This window comes from Cimex lectularius, unplaced genomic scaffold (genome assembly GCF_000648675.2).
Source record: "Cimex lectularius strain Harlan isolate CLEC.00 unplaced genomic scaffold, Clec_2.1 scaffold113, whole genome shotgun sequence".
Taxonomy (NCBI): Eukaryota; Metazoa; Arthropoda; class Insecta; order Hemiptera; family Cimicidae; genus Cimex; species Cimex lectularius.
In genome coordinates this window covers 202,304-224,884 of record NW_019392858.1, presented here as the reverse complement: position 1 = coordinate 224,884, position 22,581 = coordinate 202,304, and the positions used below count along the sequence as shown (strand labels likewise).

The window sequence follows — 22,581 nt, the reverse complement described above, 5'->3', positions numbered from 1 at the left end:
CTTTTTTCTTTAACATGTTTTGGAAAGCATGTTATCAGACAAAAGTAATATGGACCCTCCGCAGAGCCAGGAAAGCCTATAGAATATAGAAAATACAAGGGCATATAATGTTGGAAGGGGCTGTGCCTAGGGCCACCCAAGGCGGAACCGAAACTACGCAATATACAAGACCTTATTACACACAAATTGGATCAACTGTGCTCTTAGTTCTTCCCCGTTTCGTTTCTTTACAGTTTAAACAAAAACAAAACAAAAAAGAAAAAGAAAACGAAGCATATTACTTTGTACAATCACTAGAGCGTGTTAATCATTTTTAAAAGATTGCAGTTTAATGAAACTCTTTCGCCAGTTTTTATTGTTTGGCATAGAATTACAGTCGACAATTTGAAAATTTCATTCCGGCTTTTGCACGCACCATCACTATTATGCTATAAACTAATTAAAATGTAATCAAAATGATTATTACAAGTGTCGCTCTGAGAATTTCAAATTCTGATTCGACACCTACAACCCATACAACCTAGATGAAAGGGTTAACACCGCTCTGAGTAGTAATTACAAAAGACCTGGCCTGGAAAGCGGATTCTAAATAATGTTACGAGGAGCACAATAGACCCACTTAGTACTCCAGTTGTCACCTCCGTATTTTCTAATTTAATTTAATCATATTCAATCATGAAATACCAATTTCATGTATTAATTACAGAAAAATCAATATGGCGATTTATTTTTCTGTGCGATTTTTTTTATGTGAACTTTTACTAATCTTAGTCGGTTAATAATTGGAGGGCCAGATCTCGGACGTGTTTAGATAGTTAAAATACTAAACATGATTATATTTTTGGTTTTTACCATAACTTTTTATTGTTTTGCAAATTGTTTTTTCTTAACAAGTTTCAAGTCAACTGTAATTGTTTTAAAATTGCACTTTTACCTATTACATAATTTCAACTAATTATTGTTTTTATGTAACGTCTTGGTTGAGACAAAAAAGTCAGTGTCGCGAGCGGGATTCGAACCCGATTTATCTCAACTAAGACGTTACATAAAAAGAATAATTAATTGAAAGAAGTACTTGGTCAATTGACCATTAAAACGTAAATGGATTAATATTTAATAAGGAAAAGAAGTATCACTTCACTAAACAGCTCCCCTTGGCCTCATCATAAGTCGCTGAGGATCGAATCCTGATTACACGACATTTCAAAAAGGCAAAAAGAGGGAAATTCGAACGGTTGTAGGTTGATGTGGAGAGTTGGTATCAGAGAAGATCGAAGTTACGATAGCTCAAGTGGTAGAGTGGCGGTGTATTTAGCCGAAGGTCGTGGGTTCGAATCACGCTCGTGACACTGACTTTTTTATCTCAATCAATACCTTACATAAAAAGAATAATTAATTGAAAGAAGTACTTGGTCAATTGACCACTAAAACATAAATGGTTTAATATTTAATAAGTAAAAGAAGTATCTCTTCTCTAAACAGCTCCCAGTGGCCACTTCATAAGTCGCTAAGTGAAAATGGCAAAAAGAGGGAAAATTCGAACGGTTGTAGGTTGATATGGAGAGTTGGCATCAGAGAAGATACATGTCACGATAGCTCAACTCGTAGAGTAGCGACGTGTTTAGCCGAAGGTCGTGGGTTCGAATCCCGCTCTTGACACTGACTTTTTTATCTCAATCAAGACGTTACATAAAAAGAATAATTAATTGAAAGAAGCACTTGGTCAATTGACCACTAAAACGTAAATGGATTACTATTACATAATAGTGGAGCAGTATGGCAATGGGAATCGATATTGAATTATTTTGTATGAATTTTGGCAGTATTGTTAAACTGCAAAAGTCCAATTTTCGTTCCGGTCACGTTTAAAAACTTTAGTTGTCTCTTACATCTTTTCCTTCCTCCTCATCCACATATTTGAAAATATTCATCAATGTTAGCTACTTGCAGAATTTACAAGAATATTCTATTTATGTTCATTTTTAATGATTTCTTTAAGTTTAATATACAGGGTGAGTCATTTTTTGACGCACCATTGGAAAATCATCGCGGGTGCGTTTAAATCTGACTCGAGGCTCATTTCCTTTGATTAATATGTTATTAAAAGAAAGTGAGTCCATTTTGGTGCACCATTGGAAAATCAACGTGGCTGCGTTTAAATCTGACTCAAGGCCAATTTCTTTTGATTTTAACATAGAAAAAAAGGAAGTGAGTCAATTTTCGGTGCACCATAGGAAAATCAAGGTTGGTGCGTCTAATTATGACTCGGCACATTTTATTTTGTTAGTCTCGTACCAAAAAATAGGCGAGTCACTTTTCGACGCACCATTCGTTACAAATTAATTTTAGTAGGTTGGAAGGAAAATAAACAAAACCAATATTATTAAATCATTATACACATAATGTAAAAAATAAAAATAAAAATTCTTCACAAGTTAATTTGATTATGGTTTAAGAGTATTTTTTTCTGGTAAAGTAAAAAAATCAAATAAATATAACAATCTACTTTTTTCTGGTAAAGTAAAAAATGGTTAGGGATGGTTAGGGTTAACAATCTACTTTTTTCTGCTAAAGTAAAAAAAAATAAATAAATGTAACAATCTCTTTTGTTAGCAAATCAAAAATGGTCAAAATCATTATACTAATTGTTCAAACAGACCTCCATTTGCTGCAACTCAGTAGCCTAGCCTATCGTAAAACGATGATCGGACGAAAATAACTTCTTAAACCTTAATCAGATTAATTTGTGAAGAATTTTTTTTTTTAATTTTTACATTGTGTTTGAATAATGTTTTAATAATATTTGTTTTGTTTATTTTCCTTCCAACCTACTAAAACTAATTTGTAACGAATGGTGCGTCGAAAAGTGACTCGCCTATTTTTTGGTACGAGACTAACAAAATAAAATGTGCCGAGTCATAATTAGACGTAGCAACCTTAATTTTCCTATGGTGCACCGAAAATTGACTCACTTTTTTTATTAACGTATTAATCAAAGGAAATAAGCCTCGAGTCAGATTTAAACGCACCCGCGTTGATTTTCCAATGGTGCGTCAAAAAATGACTCATCTTGTATATAACAAAACAATTATTTATTCCAACGCTACCTAATTAATTACGCTTGTAATTAGTTGCATTTTTGTAAAATTCGTTATCTAGTGTCACCATTATGACACTATTTTATATCATTGTTAACATATTTTTTTAGCCTTCTTAATAGATAGATATATTAATCGGGGTGTACGGTATACTGCCCCCTTTGAGAGCTATAACTTTAAGGCGGGAACACGCTTACCCGATGCAACGCTATGCGACTTTACCCGATGCTGCCCAACGCAAATCTAAAGTCCAATTTTCCATAAAATTGTATTAGTAGACCGTGGGCAAATGATATCAAACCTGTCTTATCTGTTTTTTTTCCCTTCTCTTACACTAATTGGTTTTTTTCTACGTTGTGGTAGGTTGATAAAAACGCCCTTCTAAAATTAAAATTTTTTTCAGCAACACATATAAATATAAATATATTTATTAATACATATTTAGTATAAATATTAATAAAATAACAAGAGTTTGTTGCTTTAAATTTAGAAATAAATCGATCTTGAGGTTTCTGATAGACACAAATTCAGCCAATAATACATACTTTGTACTTGTTTAAAAAATCCATTATTTTATATTCTAGTAAATGCCATGTTATATGTAAAGTGGGAAGTTTATGGGCCGAAAAAAGCTGAGATCATCCTTCTTTTTAGGTTTTTCATGCGTATTTTATTTTAAAATGAAGCCATTTGAGCGTTTCGATCTGGGCACTGAGTCTTCGCTTATTAAGTACATCGATTTCCTACAATGCTAGCTTCTCGTTTGAACCTGAGGTTGTCAGCTTTAGAATAGGTACAATACTTGTATGTACACCTCAAACATAGAAGTCTGGCCACATTCACTCCCTCAGAAATAGATAATTCACTCCATTCTAGCTAATCGCTTACTTTTACTCTCCAGACATCTCACACTCACCCCAGAGTACTCGGTATTCGCCCGCCCGAAGAATTCATTCTAATAAAGTAACATAATTACATCTCAAACACTATGTACTTAAAAAATTCATATAGCCCTGAGGTACCAGTAAAGCGATTTGTTCCGTGCACAAAGACTACGCACATGTCCGACTATACGCCAAAATATTGTTTACATATAGTAAATACCAAAATTGCTTTCCATTAATTACACAATTAAAAATTTATTGATATAAAATAATTAATAACCTTACCAGTTAAATTATGTTCTATAGTGTACAGTATATTGTTTTAAATTATACGCTTTCAAAAGCCTCCCTGGTGGACCAAACAATGAACGTTAATTATCAATAATCCCTTATATAATTATATATATCACACACCCACAAGAAAAGTGACAAAACTCAACAAAAGAAAATTTTACGGGAGAGGCAGAAGGAAGTTTACCTTTTTTACATATTACACGCAATTACGGTTGTTGACAATAAAAACTGCCATGAACTATATTGCCTTTCGTTTCTCCAATACTTAAGCCGGGAACACACTTACCTGATGCAATGCCATGCGACGCTACCCAATGCTACCCGACGCAAATCCATTTTTCCATAAGGTTGTATAACCCCCGTGCACATCTGCCCGATGCCACTCAACGCTACCCTACTCTACGCTACGGAATCCCCACTGTCCAGATTTTCGTCGGGTAGCATCGAGTACAGTGGAAGATAAAATAACCGGACGCTTATATTTTTATTTGAAACTACATGCATTATTGTCGTTATATTAATTACAACATACTTATTTTAATATAAACCAAATTAACCGAAAATTCATTAGTTTTTATTTTAAAAAAAATTGATTTCAATGGTTTGGCAGAAAATTGATCAAAACACCGGAATACCAGTTTTTGATATAATGAATTTAACTAACAATTTATTACACGGTTTTCCTCATAAAATTCGGGTTTTTAATTTTTTAAAAAATTTTTTTTTTAATTTTTTGTAGGACAGTGTATCAAAACTTGTTATTTACCGTGAAATGACAAGGGATAAATTAAAACAAAAATATTTTTATAAATTACCGTAGACCGCGCATAGTAAGATTATGACGTTTCATTAAAATATTTTACCAAAAATATTTACGGGCATAAACGGGTTATAATAGATTATTCGTTAAGTTTTTCTAATATTGTTTAAATAACTTTAATTAGTTCTGACAATAAAAATATACTAATGTAAAACAGGAAGGAATGATAGAAAAAAAAGAGAATCATGGTAACAGCAAAAAAAGGGGTAAAATCAGTCTCGGTTCATTCAACCAGCATAAAAGTCCGCAAAATTGCTCCATGTGTACAAACCGAATTAACATGAATGCAAAAACACTCGCCGTACTCAGTCGTTCAGTGCAATTCCCAATCCAAATTGAATGTAAATAATAACATGTGTTAATATTGAACCTGCGTTGTTAACCCGGCGGAAACTAGAGACTTAGATTACAGGATATATTGCAACCGTGGAAGTTGTTCCCCCTATGACCCTTGTACGACAATTGCTAATTGAGGAAAACGTTTCGAAAGAAAAGTTCGAATCAGATTGAATTAACTTTCACCAAGTACGAGACAATTTCGCACTTGACTTTCAAGTTCTAATGACATTATTAAAAAAAAAGAACTATTCATCGTGATTGTTTTTCAATATGAAATTAATAGTAAATTGTTAGTGTTGTATGAACCAGCTAGTGTCCGTGGTCGTTGAATAGTTAGGGCCATGCCTTGCAAGCGGTTCTGAGTTCCAATCCCGGCCTAGCTCTTAGCATTTTAATTGAGAATCATAGTGAAAAAGTATCATAAAATTTCCTTCCCCTTTCTGCCACAACTGTAGTTGATATCAAGCTCTCATGTATGACAGGAATTATTTTATTTTATTTGTAATCCAGCTCGGGAAAGGTTTTTCCTGATCGTCGATACTTTTTCCATTGAACCTTTTTGTTCGCTTTCGCCCTTTGTCCAGCCAGACATTGTACCTGATTCGAATTTTATTTTTGATAGGATTTTCCATATTGTCATGTTATTCTACGGAGCTCCATTAATTTCTTTATTGTTTCGTTAAATAACCAAACGAAGGCATTTTACCTTAAGTGTTCTACACCTAATACAAAGACGTCTATTATGCTAATTCAGATGTTTTCTTTGTCGGTTGTTGAGCCGGATTAATTAATCATACTCACTGAGCTCAACCCAACGCTCGATTTAAAAAGAACCACGAAAACAGGAGTTCCTTTAGATGTTGAGTTTTGTTTCAAGATGGCAAAATAAAAAAAACATTCTTAATGTCAAAAGTACAATTTATATATTAAGTCGTTCAAATTATCTATTTTATTAATTTGACATATCTCGTAGTTGATTTCCAGGTTAGTTTCTAATTAGGTAATTGTACGCCTATTCTCATTTATTTTGGTCTGCGTTTCAGCATTTAGCCATCTTCAGTGTGTTTGCGTGACAATGAATTTTCATCAAATTATCCCACTTGATTGTTTAATATTTTAGTTTATGCAGCACGGAGAGTATAAACAGCACGGGCCCGTACAAAAAAAAACCCCGCTTCATTCGGTAAATTAATTTATGAAAAACAGGTTAAACTTTTATTCCGCACAAAATAAGTTCTTTTTTTGTCCCTATCTACTAGATAGGATAATTAAATTTGGAGTTTACGAAGCCTGACAAATTAAGATTAATTGATTTAAACTCATTTAAGGGTTTTTTTATATCTTATAATTTATGTTATGACCCAAATTAACTTTTAAAAAAGGAACGTAACTCCTTAATTGAATGTTTATAACAAATAAGTAATCGTTTATTCCCAAATGAAGAAAATGTTTCTCGTTAGTTGGCAGGTATAATTAATTAAATTATACGTTTAACAACTGATAGAAATAAATATACAAAAAATTAAAAGAACGAAACTACACGGACCTGAGAATCGAAACATGATGTTTACACAAAAGGAGAATTTGTAAATTTTCGATTTGTCGACCAGCTGACTGAAAGTAAGAAACACAAATATTTTAACGAACGAAACTTGGTAGACCCACAATCGGATCATTTTATTATACAAAATCTTTGGACATTTTTTATGTATCTTTAGTTTATAATTTTGTTAATAAAAATCCTGATTATGATCTCGTGAACTTTAATATCCTTCAGCAACTTTCCAAAAAAGCAGTAGTATTTATTACAATCCTCTGCAATTCTGTTATTAAAACTACCTATTTAAACCTAAACCTGAAAAACCTTCTCACCTCGCCTCTTTATATCGCCCTATCAACGTTCTCCCTAGCCTCGGCAAAGTACTTGAAAAGCTTCTTCTGCTTCCGTATGCACCATCATCGAACCGTTAAATATCCACAATCACCAATTCGGATTCGGCAGCTACCTCTCGACTATTCAGCAAGCCCACGTTGTTGCCGACACCACCGCCACCTCACTCGAGCTTAAACAAAACTGCTGTGGTGCTTTCCTTGACATATCCGAGGCTTTGTACGGCACTAGGGCACATTGTGGATGTTAAAGGGCCTCCTTCTATTTACATACTACTGTATCCTCAAATCCTTCCTAACACACTGATACTTCCAAGTGACTCAAGGTACCGCTTCCTATTCTATTTTTCTCGTTTTATCCGGCGTCTCCTAGAGCACACTTTCTCCCTTACTTTACTCTTTACAGCTGATTCCCATTACATTCCGACACTTCAATCTTCACGTATGCCGATTGTTGTGACCACCTGCAATATTCTCGTTATCGGCTATGGAATGTTCTCTCCCTCCACTCTGCAGCCAATCAGTGTAGAGCCCTTTCGGATATAAGCATGGGCTCTGCCCCACTGGGCATGAGGTTCCCGCATACCCGGTCATCCTAAAAAGGACTCTGAGGATCTTTAACGTCCGCACCTAGCCTATTCGGGCTTATCGGACGTTTTGATTCTCAAGATGAGACGCATTTCCGCATCCAACCTCGCTCCCCGCGTGTCCATTTCAACTGGCCGGGCCTGCATTGAGCATCAGACCGCATGCCGCGCGCAAAGGGCTACCGAAGCCGAAATACATCAGCTCAGTCTCCTGCGCACTCCCTAGATAGAGAAGGCGACTCTATCTCCCAGAGTATTGGGGCTTCCCCAGCGTAGAAACTACCGGATCCGCTCCGACCGCGGTTTCGTTTAAAGTGGAATTTCTAACCACTCCCTAGAGGCGTACCGCCGACGGTAAAGCCTCCTATCGAGCTAATGAAACACCGAAATCCACAACGACAGCAGCAAGGGTGCTCGCTGCATTGCCTGGATCGCCCCTTCTCAACACAGCCGGCTTGGCTATAATGCCCAACTGCTGCAACGGCTAATTGCTGCACTCGAGTCCCTTCAACCACTGCGGAGTCAACCGACTCACGGCCACCAGACCTCAGCCAACTGTTCGCTCTGTCACGGACCTCTCGGCCTCGATTGATCGTCTAGATGCTACGAAACAACACCCGCCCTTTTTCAGGGCCACCAAAAACTCTCAGTCACTAAACTGATGACACGACAATCCTCTCCCCAAACATCGATCTGTTACTTCTATCCGTAACCTCCAATCCCATCTTCATTTGCTCAACTCTGGCTTCGACAGTGGAAACTTTAAGGTAAACAATCAAAAATCCTAATGTATAGTTTTCACTCTTAATCGAAAAACCCTCCGACCTATTTATTCGTCAGCCCAATACTCCAGCGAATAGTATACTACATCTCGGACTTTACTTGGATAAAAGACTTACGTGGAAGCCACACACACAGTTAAAACGAATCAACTGTATCATTAGATATAAACTGCTGAAGAGATTATTTGAAAAAATATCGGAACTGGCATTAAAACAAAAAAAAAAACTATTGCACACTACTGTAATCGTCCCAATTTGGACCTATGGGTTTTAACTATTCTCAATCTTAACAAAATCCTTCGCACAATAGTACATACTCCATTTTCACGACACCAATCTTACCGCTCTGATCTCTATATACCCTACATACCAAACCTTGCCCACTCCCGCTCCTATAAATTTCACTCCAAATTATCCTCTGATGACATCCCTTTGATTTGAAAACTGTCCAGCTCAACCCTTCCTTCCAACCTTCATAGAAGACTGAGGCTCAAGTATGGTTGATACCACCTGATTTTGTAACTTCGCAGAATCTGCATTTGACTTACGGCCATTTTCACTGGATGGTGGCCATTCAAATCAATCAAAATATTGTGCATGTGTATATGTATATCATTGTTCATAACATAATTTTTGCTCTTTGAATTTCATATGCAGTTGTAAAATACATAAATAAGTGAAAAAATATTAACAATTTTGATAGTTGTGAACTTTAATCATCAAACATAACAATTTTCTATTTTTTCTTGCTGTTTTTTACGATTTTTACTTGTGAGACTGGGAATTTATCTTGGAATTTTTTAATTAATACCCTAACTACTCAATCATAAAACAATGCGTATGTATGTGTTGGACGTTTCTTCGTCCAATAACTGGTTGTAAGAAATACATTTAGTTTAAAAGGGCCGTTTTAAAATTCAAATGCGGCAATAATCGAGTTCGTGCGACCCCATATGCGGGAACAGGGAGGTGATATTGGGGCCATATGACGCGTAGTGTTTCCAACCCTTGCACAGGCCATTCCTGCTCTATTGAGCCACGCGACGGAAAGTCTATTTTGTTTGATGGCCTCGTTTTTATTATCCACTGGTGAAAAACTGTGTTAATAAAAAATTGTAGTACTAGTCTTGTACTTTTTACACTTCTAAATCACGTGAGAAATTTAAAATGCGTTTTTTTTAACGTAACTTATTTGCAAAATTTTAATTACATAAAGTCACGATAGCTCAAGAGGCTAGAGCAGCGGCCTGTTGAGCCGAAGGACGTGGGTTCGAATCCCACCGTGACCCTAACATTTTCATCTCAACCAAGACTATCCATAAAAAGATTAATTAATTGAAAGAAGTTATTTGGTCAATTATACCACTGAACATAATGGTTTTAATTACAAATTACAAATTTTCCGATTAAAAGTAAATACTGACTATCACCCTTTGTATCTATTTATATACTTTTCCTTTCTTTATGCCACTAACTCTTACACTAACTTTTGTCATTCTGTTTGTCTGTTTGTCTGTCTCTCACTCTCTCTCTCTCTCTCTCGCTCTCGCTCTTACCCTCTCCCTCTTTCCTACTTTCATTAAGGCATTAGCTCTTACACTCATTTTTATATATTCACTCTCTCAACCTCTCTTTCTCTTCGTATTACTCTCTCTCTCTCTGTCTCTCATTCTCTCTCTTCCTTTCTCTCTTTCTCGTTCTGTTCCTCTCTTTCTCATTCTTTCTTTATCCCACTAACTGTAATACCAACTTTTGTCTTTTCTCTCTCTTATTATCTCTATCTACCTTGTTCTATCTCTTCTTCTCTATTTTACCGCTCTTTCTTTATCTCTCTCTCTCTCTCTATCTATCTATCTATCTATCTATCTATCTCTATCTATCTATCTACTATCTCTCTCATTCTTTCTTTATCCCACTAACTCATATACTAACTTTTGTCTTTTCTCTCACTTATTACCTCTATCTACCTTGTTCTATTTCTCTCTATTTTACCGCTCTCTCTCTCTCTCTCTCTCTCTCTCTCTCTCTCTCTCTCTCTCTTTCTCTCTCTCTCTCTCTCATTCTTTCTATATCCCACTAACTCTTATAATTTGTCTTTTCTCTCACTTATTACCTCTATCTACCTTTTTCTATTTCACTCTCTCTCTCTCTCTCTCTCTCTCTCTCTCTCTCTCTCTCTCTCTCTCTCATTCTTTCTTCATCCCACTAACTCTTATACTAACTTTTGTCTTCTCTCTCACTTATTACCTCTATCTACTTATCTTTTCCTATTTCATTCTATTTCTTATTATTCTTACATATCTTATACTTTATATATCTTACTCTCTCCGTCTTTCCTAGCCGATTTCTTTCATTATGCCACTAGCCCTTAAACGAACTTTTATACATTACTCTCTCTAGTTCTCTCTCTCCCGTTCTGATTAAATTAATTTGTTCCATTCTATAAATAGTATAAAATAAAAGTTATAAGTAAAAGTTAATTTAAAATCAAATCAAACTCTCCATAATTCTTCTTGACCAACCAAATAACCGACCCTACGCCGGTTCAAGTAACATAGTTTCTTAGATAAGCAAAACGAAATCATAATGAAAAAATTCTTATAACAGATACGATAGACAGATTTGTACAAAATTACATTTGTCGAATTGGACGTATGTCCTTTATTAGCGAAACGGTTAATTCAGCCAAATAACGATCCCATCACGATAAACTAAACACAGCTATTTGGGAAAAGCATTACTGAATAGAAATGGGCTCATTTTTCACCATGACAACGAAGGGGAGTTGGTGACGCAGCTGAAATTGTTGCAATTGTGCTGGGACATGCTAACTACACAGCACTATTAATGCTAACTACATTCGATGTAGTTGGGCTGAACTATGAGAAATATGACAATGATGTTATTAACAAACATTTACTCTTAAGAAAATGCGCTAAGATTTAAATATTTTAACTTTCTGATTGATTAATTTTACTTCCGTCTTTTTAACTTTTCTACTTTAAAGTGTCTTAACAAAAGTCATTTCAAATTGGTTAGTTTCTATATTTGAGCGTTTTCTTGTCATCTTTAAATCTTACGATTTTCTCTCTTTAAGTTATGTTTATGATGGAAACAGGTCTGCACGTTAATTACATTGGACTAAACAGCTGTTGTGAAAATACCAAGTCGGTAAAGAGCGGGCTTAAACCGTTGGACAGGAAATTTCAAACTTGATTGCACCCTACGTGATACGACTTAACTCATCCGGATGTTAACCCCTCAACTCTTGTTTTAATCCGAGTCTTCCATTATTTTTGAAAGAGCCGACGTGGACAAGGGGCGGACCCCAATGTACGTGCAATGCCCTCGATCGGAGTGTAAAGATTTTTTTTTCTTCACTTACGATTCGGTGAAATAATTTTTGGTTAAACTGAACAGAACTCTAAATGATTTACGGAAGGGTTGAAACAAGATGATTGCTGTTCCACGGAACGGTATCGTTTTCCTGTAGAATATAAATTAGGCGTTCAATTTGAATAACGTTCACTTATTTTTAATAATGATTTAATGAACAATCTTTAATGCTGAAAATCACTATTGTACCGTTTTATTCTTGAATAGTTATGTTTTGAAATAACTTTTACATAACAAAGATAAATATGAAAATTATTCAACATATACCTAGGTAAAAATATTAAAAGAATACAGCATAAGGTTAGGTTACTTATGCTAATTTGAAAATCAACATTTAATATTTAGACGAAGGTAGTGGGTTCGAATCCCGCTCGTGACACTAACTTTTACCTCTCGACCAAGTCTGTAGATTATAAAAGTATGATAATTGAAATAATTAAATAGGTCAATTTAACATATATTTTATCCCAATCTTCATTTGATTATTATTCATAAATCATCATAAATCAGAGTGTTTGCCACGCACTCTCAACACGACACGAAAGAATGGCACAATTACACAGAAGACAAACCCTTTGAGCCCTGAAGATGATCTGAATAAAGATCGAAACGTTGGCACGATAAAGAAAATGTTTTTCTTAAACCTACATCACACCAGACCGCATCTCACGATTTCTGAATAATTATCGATTAACGGTCACTAATCACCACACACTTCATTTGATTATTGAGTTCACAGTGATCTGTCATCACCTATGATTAGAAGTGAGATTTTTGAACGGTAAAAACAATTCCCTAATTTCGTGGTCCGCTTGACCAATTAATACATTACAATTATTTAAGATTTTTAGTTGGGATGAAAAAANGTATCTATCCGAAGATCGTGGGTTCGAATCCCGCTCGTGCCATTAGCTTTTTTTCATCTCAACTAAAAACCTTAATTAATAGTAAAAACAATCTAATTGTGCAAAATCGAACGTTTAAAAGCCTCAAAAATATGCAATAATCCTTAATGGATCTATATCCTTTTAAAATGTGTGATTTTGTGCAAAAGTCTGAAAAATATACTATGATTCATTAGATTCAAGCATAGAATCAAGCAAACAAAATGTGCAATAACACCAATATAGTTTTATTTGTGAGATTTCTCCTTTGCTGCATTTGTGTTTTTTGTTAAGATTCTCGACGAGGCACCTGAATTTTGGTGACAAACGATTTATGTCTGGCATTCGGTGAAATTAACTTTGTCCGGAAATGTTTGGAGTCAATGCCAGTGCTTCCCATCTAAACACCATCAACGAGCTCAATATTGTTAGAGCTGTGAGAACTTTTATCGTCCCTATTCATCTTGATCCGCCTAACCCTGCTTTATTGACGATACTCTTGACCAAAACCCAACAGTCCAATTTATATATTGATTTCTAAAAATAATTCTCAAAACAGTTCTGTCATCGATTAGGACTAACAAAAATGACTATTTTTCAGCTCAAGGTGTGGATTATCCACGAGTCTCAAAGAAACAAAGTGATTGCAGCCAGAAATTGATTATATTCCAGAATGCACATGGTCGCATTTGAAGTCTCTTTCACGTGGTGTTATTACTTATTGAGTGAATGCATTTATTAGCGTGAGTGTTTTAAGTAGGTGTGCGTGGGTTTGGGGCGGAATATAGAGTACCCCACAGATCCACCTTCAACATTCCCAGTTGTCGACCAATATCGTCATCCTTCGAGCATAAACAATACTGCATGAGGTATCACAAGCGTTTGATCATAATCGTTCGATCCTCCGCCCATATGATTCTTCCAAGTTAGTCAAGGATCGGACTTCCCCGAATATTGCTTTCTGGGTATATAGTGTGCCACAGGATAGTACCTCATTTATATATCCAGTATCATGACTACACCCTCCACCCACGCTACTTCTTTTGCCTTTCTTCAATCCACATTGTGCTATCCTCTGCTTCTCGCAATTCCTTCGGAGTAGCTTCAGGCACACGTGTTGCGAATAGCCGAATGCAGCAAATTCAGGCGTCTTAAGATAAATGTACTCATGTAACTTTTACCCTCCAAAACAAAACCTCAATAATTCTCCTATCCCAAAATCTGACTGTGTACTTACCTTGAGTTATATCTCGACTCATGTCGTCTGCAACCGGCATAAACTAACTAAAAAACAGGAATTAAACAGCCCCTTCGAACTAATATACATATTATTATCAAGAACATCTTGAACAAAAAACAAACTGTCAGTTTATTGAAACAGATTTGGATATACGGATTAGAATTCTGGGGTACCCTAAACCTTGCAATTTCCAAAGAATAAAGTCCTTCCGATCCAAAGATCATTCCCATAAAAATAAAAAAATAAAATATCCAAAGTCCTCAGAACCATTATCAACGTTCTCAACTACAATTTTTCTTTTCAAAAGGTAGATTGGGGATGAGGCCAGGAAGACAGAATCAACATTTATTTTCTTGTCGAGCTTTCGGCAGAATATATCGCCTTCATCAGGAAACCGTTATATTATATGAACAGGTACATGTGTGGATAACGGATAGCCGGTAGAGCTCTACCTCTACCTTTTGGAAAGAAAAAAGTATATTTAAACTGAGAAGGCTGATCAATCACCAAAGAAAATGTTCTCAACTACTAAATTCACTATTTTTCGTGGTCCGCTTGACCAATTAATATCATTCAATTAATTAAGGTTTTTAGTTGAGATAAAAAAGTCAGTGTCACGAGCGGGATTCGAACCCACGATCTTCGGCTTGATACGCCGCTACTCTACCACGAGCATAAGAGAGAGCAGCACTCAAGTAGTAGAGTAGCGGTGTATCAAGCCGAAGGTCGTGGGTTCGAATCCCGCTCGGGACACTGACTTTTTTTATCTCAACTAAAAACCTTAATTAGTTCTCAACTACGTTTTCAACAGTAACGGTCACAATGACCTCCAAATACCCTTCGTTATAAGCCTATTTCCCAAAACAAATTTTCTATATTTTACGAAAATCTATCCTTCCATCCTACTCCATTATCCGGATGCTTGTCCAACATTACCCACTCCTACAACCCAGTCAGGCGGCTGAAGCGGAGAAGATGGCCCCGTGACCTCCTTACGAATAGTATGAAACTATTCAGATGTTATTCAGAAATCGTGAGATGCGGTCTGGTGTGACGTAGGTTTCAGAAAAACATTTTCTTTATCGTGCCAACGTTTCGATCTTTATTGAGATCATCTTCAGGGCCTTGTGTTGCCTGCATTTCAGCAAAAAAGTTCACTGGTTGATAGCCTATGTGAGTTTCTTCTCATTGTTGGCGATGTCCTTCAGAATACTTTTAGCTTCGTGTCCATATCTAGTTGAAATTTGTTCATAGAATCCCATGTTCTTCGTTCTTCTCGTGTAGAAATGTGTGGTGATTAGTGACCATTAATCGATAATTATTCAGAAATCGTGAGATGCGGTCTGGTGTGGTGTAGGTTTCAGAAAAACATTTTCTTTATCGTGCCAACGTTTCGATCTTTATTGAGGTATCTTCAGGACCTTGTGTTGTCTGCATTTCAGCAAAAAAGTTCTCTCGTTGATAGCCGATGCGAGTTTCTTCTCATTGTTGAAACCTACATCACACCAGACCGCATCTCACGATTTCTGAATAATTATCGATTAACGGTCACTAATCACCACACACTATTCAGATGGTTGATAACGATAGTTCCTGACTCCATTCTGGATATTTGTAAACGAAGAACTCGCATCGTACCTCATTACACATTGTATCTAATTTGTATAGATGGTAATTAAATGTTTAGAAAAGTTGTATGCCCATAGAGTGAATAATTGTGAGGCACTAAAATCAAATACCCCGATTAATCGTCAATTCTTTTTGACTGTTTAAAGTAGAGGCGTCGGTGGCCGCAACGGTTTAGGCGTTGACTCTCATCACTGTAAGGTAAAGGTCCAGGGTTCGAATCCAGCGGCCCTTCATTCGAACCCGACATACTTACAAATGGGCTTTTTTTCAAAAGCATTGATACCCTGAGGGTTCGTATAACCTCGTAGTTAAATACCCTCGTTAAAAAAAGTAAATAACTGTTAACAGTGCAAAAGGTTTCGTTTTTTATAAACGTATTTATTAGTGTGTGTGTGTGTGTGTGTGTGTGTGTGTGTGTGTGTGTTTTAGTATGTGTTTGACGCAGAATACAGAATAAAGAAACACGAAAAGTGAAATATCTCGAATACAATTAAGAATCAGACTGTGGTCAATAGGGGCTTTTTTCCTTATTTGACTTAAGAATAACCTCCTGAAATATTTACAAAGGTTAGGTTTTGTATGAACGTATTTATTAGCGTGAATGAGATTGAGGGGTCTCTATGGAATATCCTGCGTGCCAGCAAACATTGATTAGTATATATTCGAACGTATATGTTTTAAATGTGTTTTTAAGTTAACTAACCTCCACATGTGGCAAGGCTAAATGTTTTGAACAATATGTATTTTTAAAATAAGCCTAACAGTAATTTAAGGAATAAATACTTATTTAAAAAATGAATTTTATTTTAAACAATCTGTTAGCATGTGCCTTGCGCTATTTGCAAGAAATTGAGATATAAAGCGGTACTTTCTCATAGCTTGATCCGCCTGTCATAGGTCAGGCTAAACCCGCATAACTTCACAGCACACCTGCTGTAATCGGAGATACAAAGAAGCCGCCGAGATAGTTCCCATTTTACCATTTTCCCGTGGCGAAATGTATTCATCACCATGTCAAAAAAACCTCCCTTTTCCGACGTGTTTCGTTAGACAAATAGGCATTTGAAATCGCAGAGTTTTAAACATAGACCGGCACTTGCGACGAATGAGGGCGAGGGATTAAAAAGATCCGAGTACTGCTGATTAAAGCGCTGTTTGATCCTTCTTTGATTTTACGCACAAGCGTTTACTGCAAACCTTGTTGCAAGCTAGAAATAATACCACGATTAGTTTGTTTGCATATTTGTTTTTATACATTAAATCCATTAGAGTTCGTGGTCCGATTGACCAAATAATTTCTTTCAATTAATTAATCTTTTTATGGAAGGTATTGGTTGAGATGAAAAAGTTAGTGTCAGGAGCGGGATTCGAACCCACGACCTTCGTCTCAATACGCCTCTGCGATGACTTTGACTTCACGATAAGTCAAGTGGTAGAGCAGCAGTATTGAGCCAAAGGTCGTAGGTTCGAATCCCGCTTGTGACACTAACTTTTTCATCTCAACCAATACCTTACATCAGGGGTGCACAAACTTGAACTGCTGGCGATCTACCTCAATATTTTTAGACTACTTACGATCGACTCTGAGAGGCTGCAAGTGTATGTGATGCAGGGTTGTCGTACATACACGATACACCCTACCTACCTAGGTAGGGTGTACCGTAGCATATATAGATATTAGCTTTCTGCACAATATAGGTACATTATTTTAGTCAAGGTTTGGGTTAGGTTTAGTTAGGTTCTTCTCTACAATATCAATGAAAAAACTCATAGTTATTCAAAATTGCGAGTTTATTGGTTGTTACAAATCAAAAGAGTTACATATGGTGTTAAACTTAACTAAGGAGTGGCTTTGGATGTTGAAGCGTGGCACTGCATGTCCTCAGCATACTTTTCATAAGATGGTACGTAACCACTGAGTGAACGAAAGTCTCGAATGTTCCCGTCAAACGCGCCGCCCGAAACTAGACTGTACTGTCTCTCGTTGTTTCTAGACTAGACTGTACTGTCTACTAGTCTAGAAACAACGCGGCTTTTCTTTGACAAGTGCCGCGCGTTCCTTTGATAAAGCCACCTTTTGCCGCAAGCAGTGTTATTTTATTACGTAATACATTTTTGTAGTTTAGTTACCTACCTACTTGTATCGCGATCGACCGTTTGAGCACCCCTGCCTTACATAAAAAGGTTTATAAATTAACTTTATTAAGCAGAATACATTGCATTGTTGTTTGTTTCAAACAAGTTTTAATAAGGATGACCTGGCCTCATTATTTGACAGGACATAAAAAATATACCGAGAGGTCTTTACTATCAAAGAAAACAAGTAATAAGATATATTAAATATATATGTAGCTGTCATAATTGGCCATATTATTATTTTAATTAGTTATACTTTTTCTCTCGACCAAGACCTTAGATAAAAAATAAATAGATACCAGTCGTATTATTTATGTACATATTTAAAATGGGAGGTAGATCAAAATCTATTATATTGTTAATGCATTTACCTCCATGTTCAATTTTACATTTTTTAACTTCAAATTTTTGTAACTTACTGTGAGTAGGAACTATTTTAAAAAGGATCATTGGTCATGGGTTCTGGATTTTTATGCAGTTGCGTATTTTTTTGCCACCACATAAGACCGATAAAATCAATTATCAATCCGAATCGTGTATCTTGGAAGCTGTAGATAAAATTTTATAGAGAATATTTTTGCATATTTGATGAATATCGCATAAAATTGCATATTTGAACAATATCGTATATTTGAAGGATTTTTACGTAAAATCGCTTTTATCGCGCAAAATATTTGAAATATTATATTGGTTTTCGGGGGAATATAAACAAAAATCTATTAAAAAAAAATAAGACGAAAAGTTGGTTTAAAAAAAAAAAAAAAATAGGCCGCACCGACGGTAAGAGAAGATTCTGTTGAAATACCCTCGTTAAAAAAAACTTCTTAACTTTTAACGTATTAATACGGCATATTATTGCATATTTCAGGGCTTTCAACAGCATATTTTATGGCAAATTTTGGCAATTTTTACTGCATAAAAATCCGGTCTCTGGTCAAGGTCAAAAGTTGAACTTAGACTTGGTGAGAATACCGCTGAAAAATTGAAATTTGAATTGCAATCAAGATTAAAATGGGTTTGTAATTAGCACTCTTAAACTTAACTTATTAAACTTATTTATCTTCATAAAACCTTTTTTTCTGGTCCACATTTTTCTTGAAATTTGAACTATACAGATACATGTCATTAATGTCATTTTAATTGAGAATTGGAAAAAAAATGATGTAATTGTGGTTAAGTCTCCTGTATGAAAAAAATTAACTTACTTTCACAGGTTTAAGAAATTGGATTCAAAACGACACCATGACCTTTTTGTTTGTTTTTTTCAGCTAGTACAAATCTGGTGGGCAAATTTACGCAGAGTGTGAGACGGATCGTGCAAGATGTTAAAGATGAAGGAACTGCTAGTGAGTAAAAGTCATTACATTATTTACACATTGTTTCTTTTTATAAGTTGTATTTAATAATGAGCACATATTTACTCCAAAAGTACTGAGATTTAATTGTAACCAAAAAATTTCTTACCCATCCCTAGTGTTTTCATGTCCTATTAATGCTTTAACCTGTCATTCTTAAATTCATTCAAACTGTTTTATCTGAAAGATTAGAATAAATAAGAAAGTACCTTTTTTATACTAATAAGGAAATCTTCAAGAGCATTTTTCTTTTTGGAAATAATAAAAAGTATCTTTTTTTTGTTATGTTATAAGCCAAAAGTACAGTTCAAACTAGATTAAATGTTTATTAGTAGTTGCAGATCTTCTTTCATTTTCTTTCGATCATCTGCAGTTTGACAAATGCAAAAATTATAATCAAAGCATTATTCCTTTGCCTTGATCTTATCAAATCTCCTAATTGAATTAAATCCTCTTCCAAAATGAATCTAAGGAATGCATTAAATGATTACAAAGTACCAAGGTGAATGCCAATGAAATAAACTTAGTAACAAACACATGCAAACCAATCTAGTGCCTCGCCTATGTTTCCCTATGACGAAGAAGAAAAATTGGTCTGGTTTATCGGCCATGTGGTAAAATATGATTTGCTAGTCGATGAAACAGACTTTTATTAATTTTATTGCAGTTCAAATGGGTCAAATGACCCAAACTGAACTATATTTTTAATTTTTTAATTAATTTTTAATTAATTAATTAATTTAATTAATTAATTAATTTTTTTAATATTATAGGCGGGCTTTCAAAGGAGGAAGTGATTGAAACAAATGAGAGGCTGCGTGCGGTCAGATTTCGTCTTGAAGAGTCTTATGACACGGCAAAAAAAGCTCTCGTAGGCCTTATGTCAAAGTACACCGACAGCAAAAGTGTTCGTAATGTGTTCCAACGATACACAATGCTTAAAGCTATGATCAAGGTGACCTTTTGAAGTACTGTAATCCACGAAAGTGGTTAAAACTCTGGATTCCTTTTCAGGAGGTCATACGGTTAGAAACCCAGTACTGGACCCTGGTCGACATTCCAAAACAAGAAAAACAAGAGACAGTGCCTGCTTTCGTCCTCCGAGCCTGCGCAATAATGGAAAAAACTCAAAAGTCTGGAGAAGGCGTGAAGACAGCAGCGAAACTTGCTGAAGAAGCTGAAAAGAAAAAAGAATTGCTTGAACGATTAAGCTGTAAGCTACTTTCATTTATAATTCAAAATTTTTCTCATGGTGATGTTGAAAAAATGAAGCTTTATAATTGTCAAAAATTAACAAGACTTAAATATATTTTTTTATATTTCCGTAGACATGGCTACAGCACAGATAGAAGCAGAAAATACACAATTGACCAATGACTTGTACCGTCTGTTGAAAAAATATTCCGGTCTTAGAAACATCATAAGGGAACTAAAGGTAATTTAATCAAATTGATTCAAGCCAAGAATTAATTGTAATTTATACATTCAATTTAATCTGTAATCGTATTTTTCAATTTCAGACAGAATACGTTAACTCAAAGGTTTATCCAATCTTTCCCCGTTATACAATTTTAAAAGATTTAATAAAAGACATCATGCATAACCCAGATTACATGGAAGTGTGCCACGAGGTTGATCCAGTTTAGTTTGACTATCAGTCTAGAATGATAACCAGAAGAAAAAAGGGGGATGACTTGAAATTGCCAAAGATTGTTCTATTAATAATTTGTTCCACATTCTTACACTTGTGGAAATTTGTAAACTAAGATATTAGTGTATTGGATTAAATAAAAAAGAAAAAGAAATAAAATGTGTACCGATTGGTACAATACTGTGTACAATCAAATATTTTTATCAGCATTATTAAAATAGTATTTAAGCTACTGTTGAACACCAATTATCTGGTGAAAATTTTATAATTCAATATTGAATTGTCTAATATCATATGTCTTAATAAAGTATGCAAAAAATTATATAATATTATTGCATTTACAAAATAATAATAATAATAATAATAATAATACAAAAAGGATTATATATATACATATTTTAACAATTTTGTATGATTTTAAAATATTCCAAATATTACCTTTAATGATTATAAGCCACTTATTTTATCAATTTATAATAATTTTTTGCACAATACAATTTTAACTTAAAATATCATTAAAAAAATCACCACAGATGTAAATTATTTTTGTACATATTTGAAATGTTTCCGAACAACAGTATTAAAAAAAACCTAGAAGTTGTTAATTGATTAATCTTAAAAGAAAACATTTTATAACAGTTGAAAAGTGAAAAGTTGTGACTATATAAAATCAGTGAGATTAAAATATTGTTTTTTGGAAAATCCAAAGAAAACCCACATGACACAAAAAAAAAGAAAAATCAGTAACATTTTGCACAGGATTTATAAATTTTTAATTATTTTTTGTTTAATTATTTTCTTGTAGCTCAAATGTTGAACAAGACTGAAAGTTTGATTAAAGAAAAAGATTGGTATGCACATCCACAAAAAAACTCATTTTTATATAGGCACAATGCATAAATTTTACTATTACAGTATAAAAAAAAAATCAAACCAATTTATGTGGTTTATTGTTTAATAAAGGAAATTGCTTGCTAATATTGTTGATTAAAGGGTAAATCTGGAGTGGTATATTGTTCAAACGATATTTTGCCTTGCTCTAAAACTTTCAAACTCTTGTAATCTACCTTAAATGGCTGATTTTTAAACGTTTTGAAATTATTTATATGCATTAATTCTTCGAATCACTGTGATGATCAAAAATATTACTTGTTGAATATGTTGAACTCTTTTAAATAATGGTAAAATGTGATATTGTTATGTCTGTTTATTAGATAATTTAATGTTTACAATGAAAGGGTTTTGCTAATGCAAACGTCTAGGTGAAACATGGTCGTTTTGGTTTTTAAACATTTTCACTGAAACAATTTGTACATTGAAATGTAATTTAATTAGCGCAGGTAATTAGTAGGATATTTAAATGGAATGTAATTAATAAAACATTTTGTCACTGATTAACAATGATAAAGCATCTGTAGGAGAATTCCAAATGTACTGAGGTCTGAATTTTAATTTACCTGTAGACTCCTTTTTAATTTGTATTTCATGTTAATGGTACATCCAGCTAGAAGATAACTTACAATATTAAAGATGTCATTAAACAAATCAATTCAAACAAATAAAAATACAACTTATTTTTAAACTATTAAATAAAAC

At 34.6% G+C, this 22,581-nt stretch overlaps 1 protein-coding gene across 1 annotated transcript in view; it reads left to right on the top strand.

Annotated features, from left to right (window-relative positions):
* LOC106669491 overlaps window positions 1–21,287 on the top strand; it is a 230,460-nt gene extending 209,173 nt beyond the window's left edge. Inside the window, exons 3-7 of the mRNA XM_014399012.2 lie at window positions 19,248–19,325; window positions 20,108–20,289; window positions 20,349–20,547; window positions 20,663–20,769; window positions 20,855–21,287. Coding sequence (XP_014254498.1) covers window positions 19,248–19,325; window positions 20,108–20,289; window positions 20,349–20,547; window positions 20,663–20,769; window positions 20,855–20,980 — 692 coding nt within the window. The 3' untranslated portion in view covers window positions 20,981–21,287. The remainder of the gene's footprint in view (window positions 1–19,247; window positions 19,326–20,107; window positions 20,290–20,348; window positions 20,548–20,662; window positions 20,770–20,854) is intronic.
* The last annotated feature ends 1,294 nt before the right edge of the window (window positions 21,288–22,581 follow it).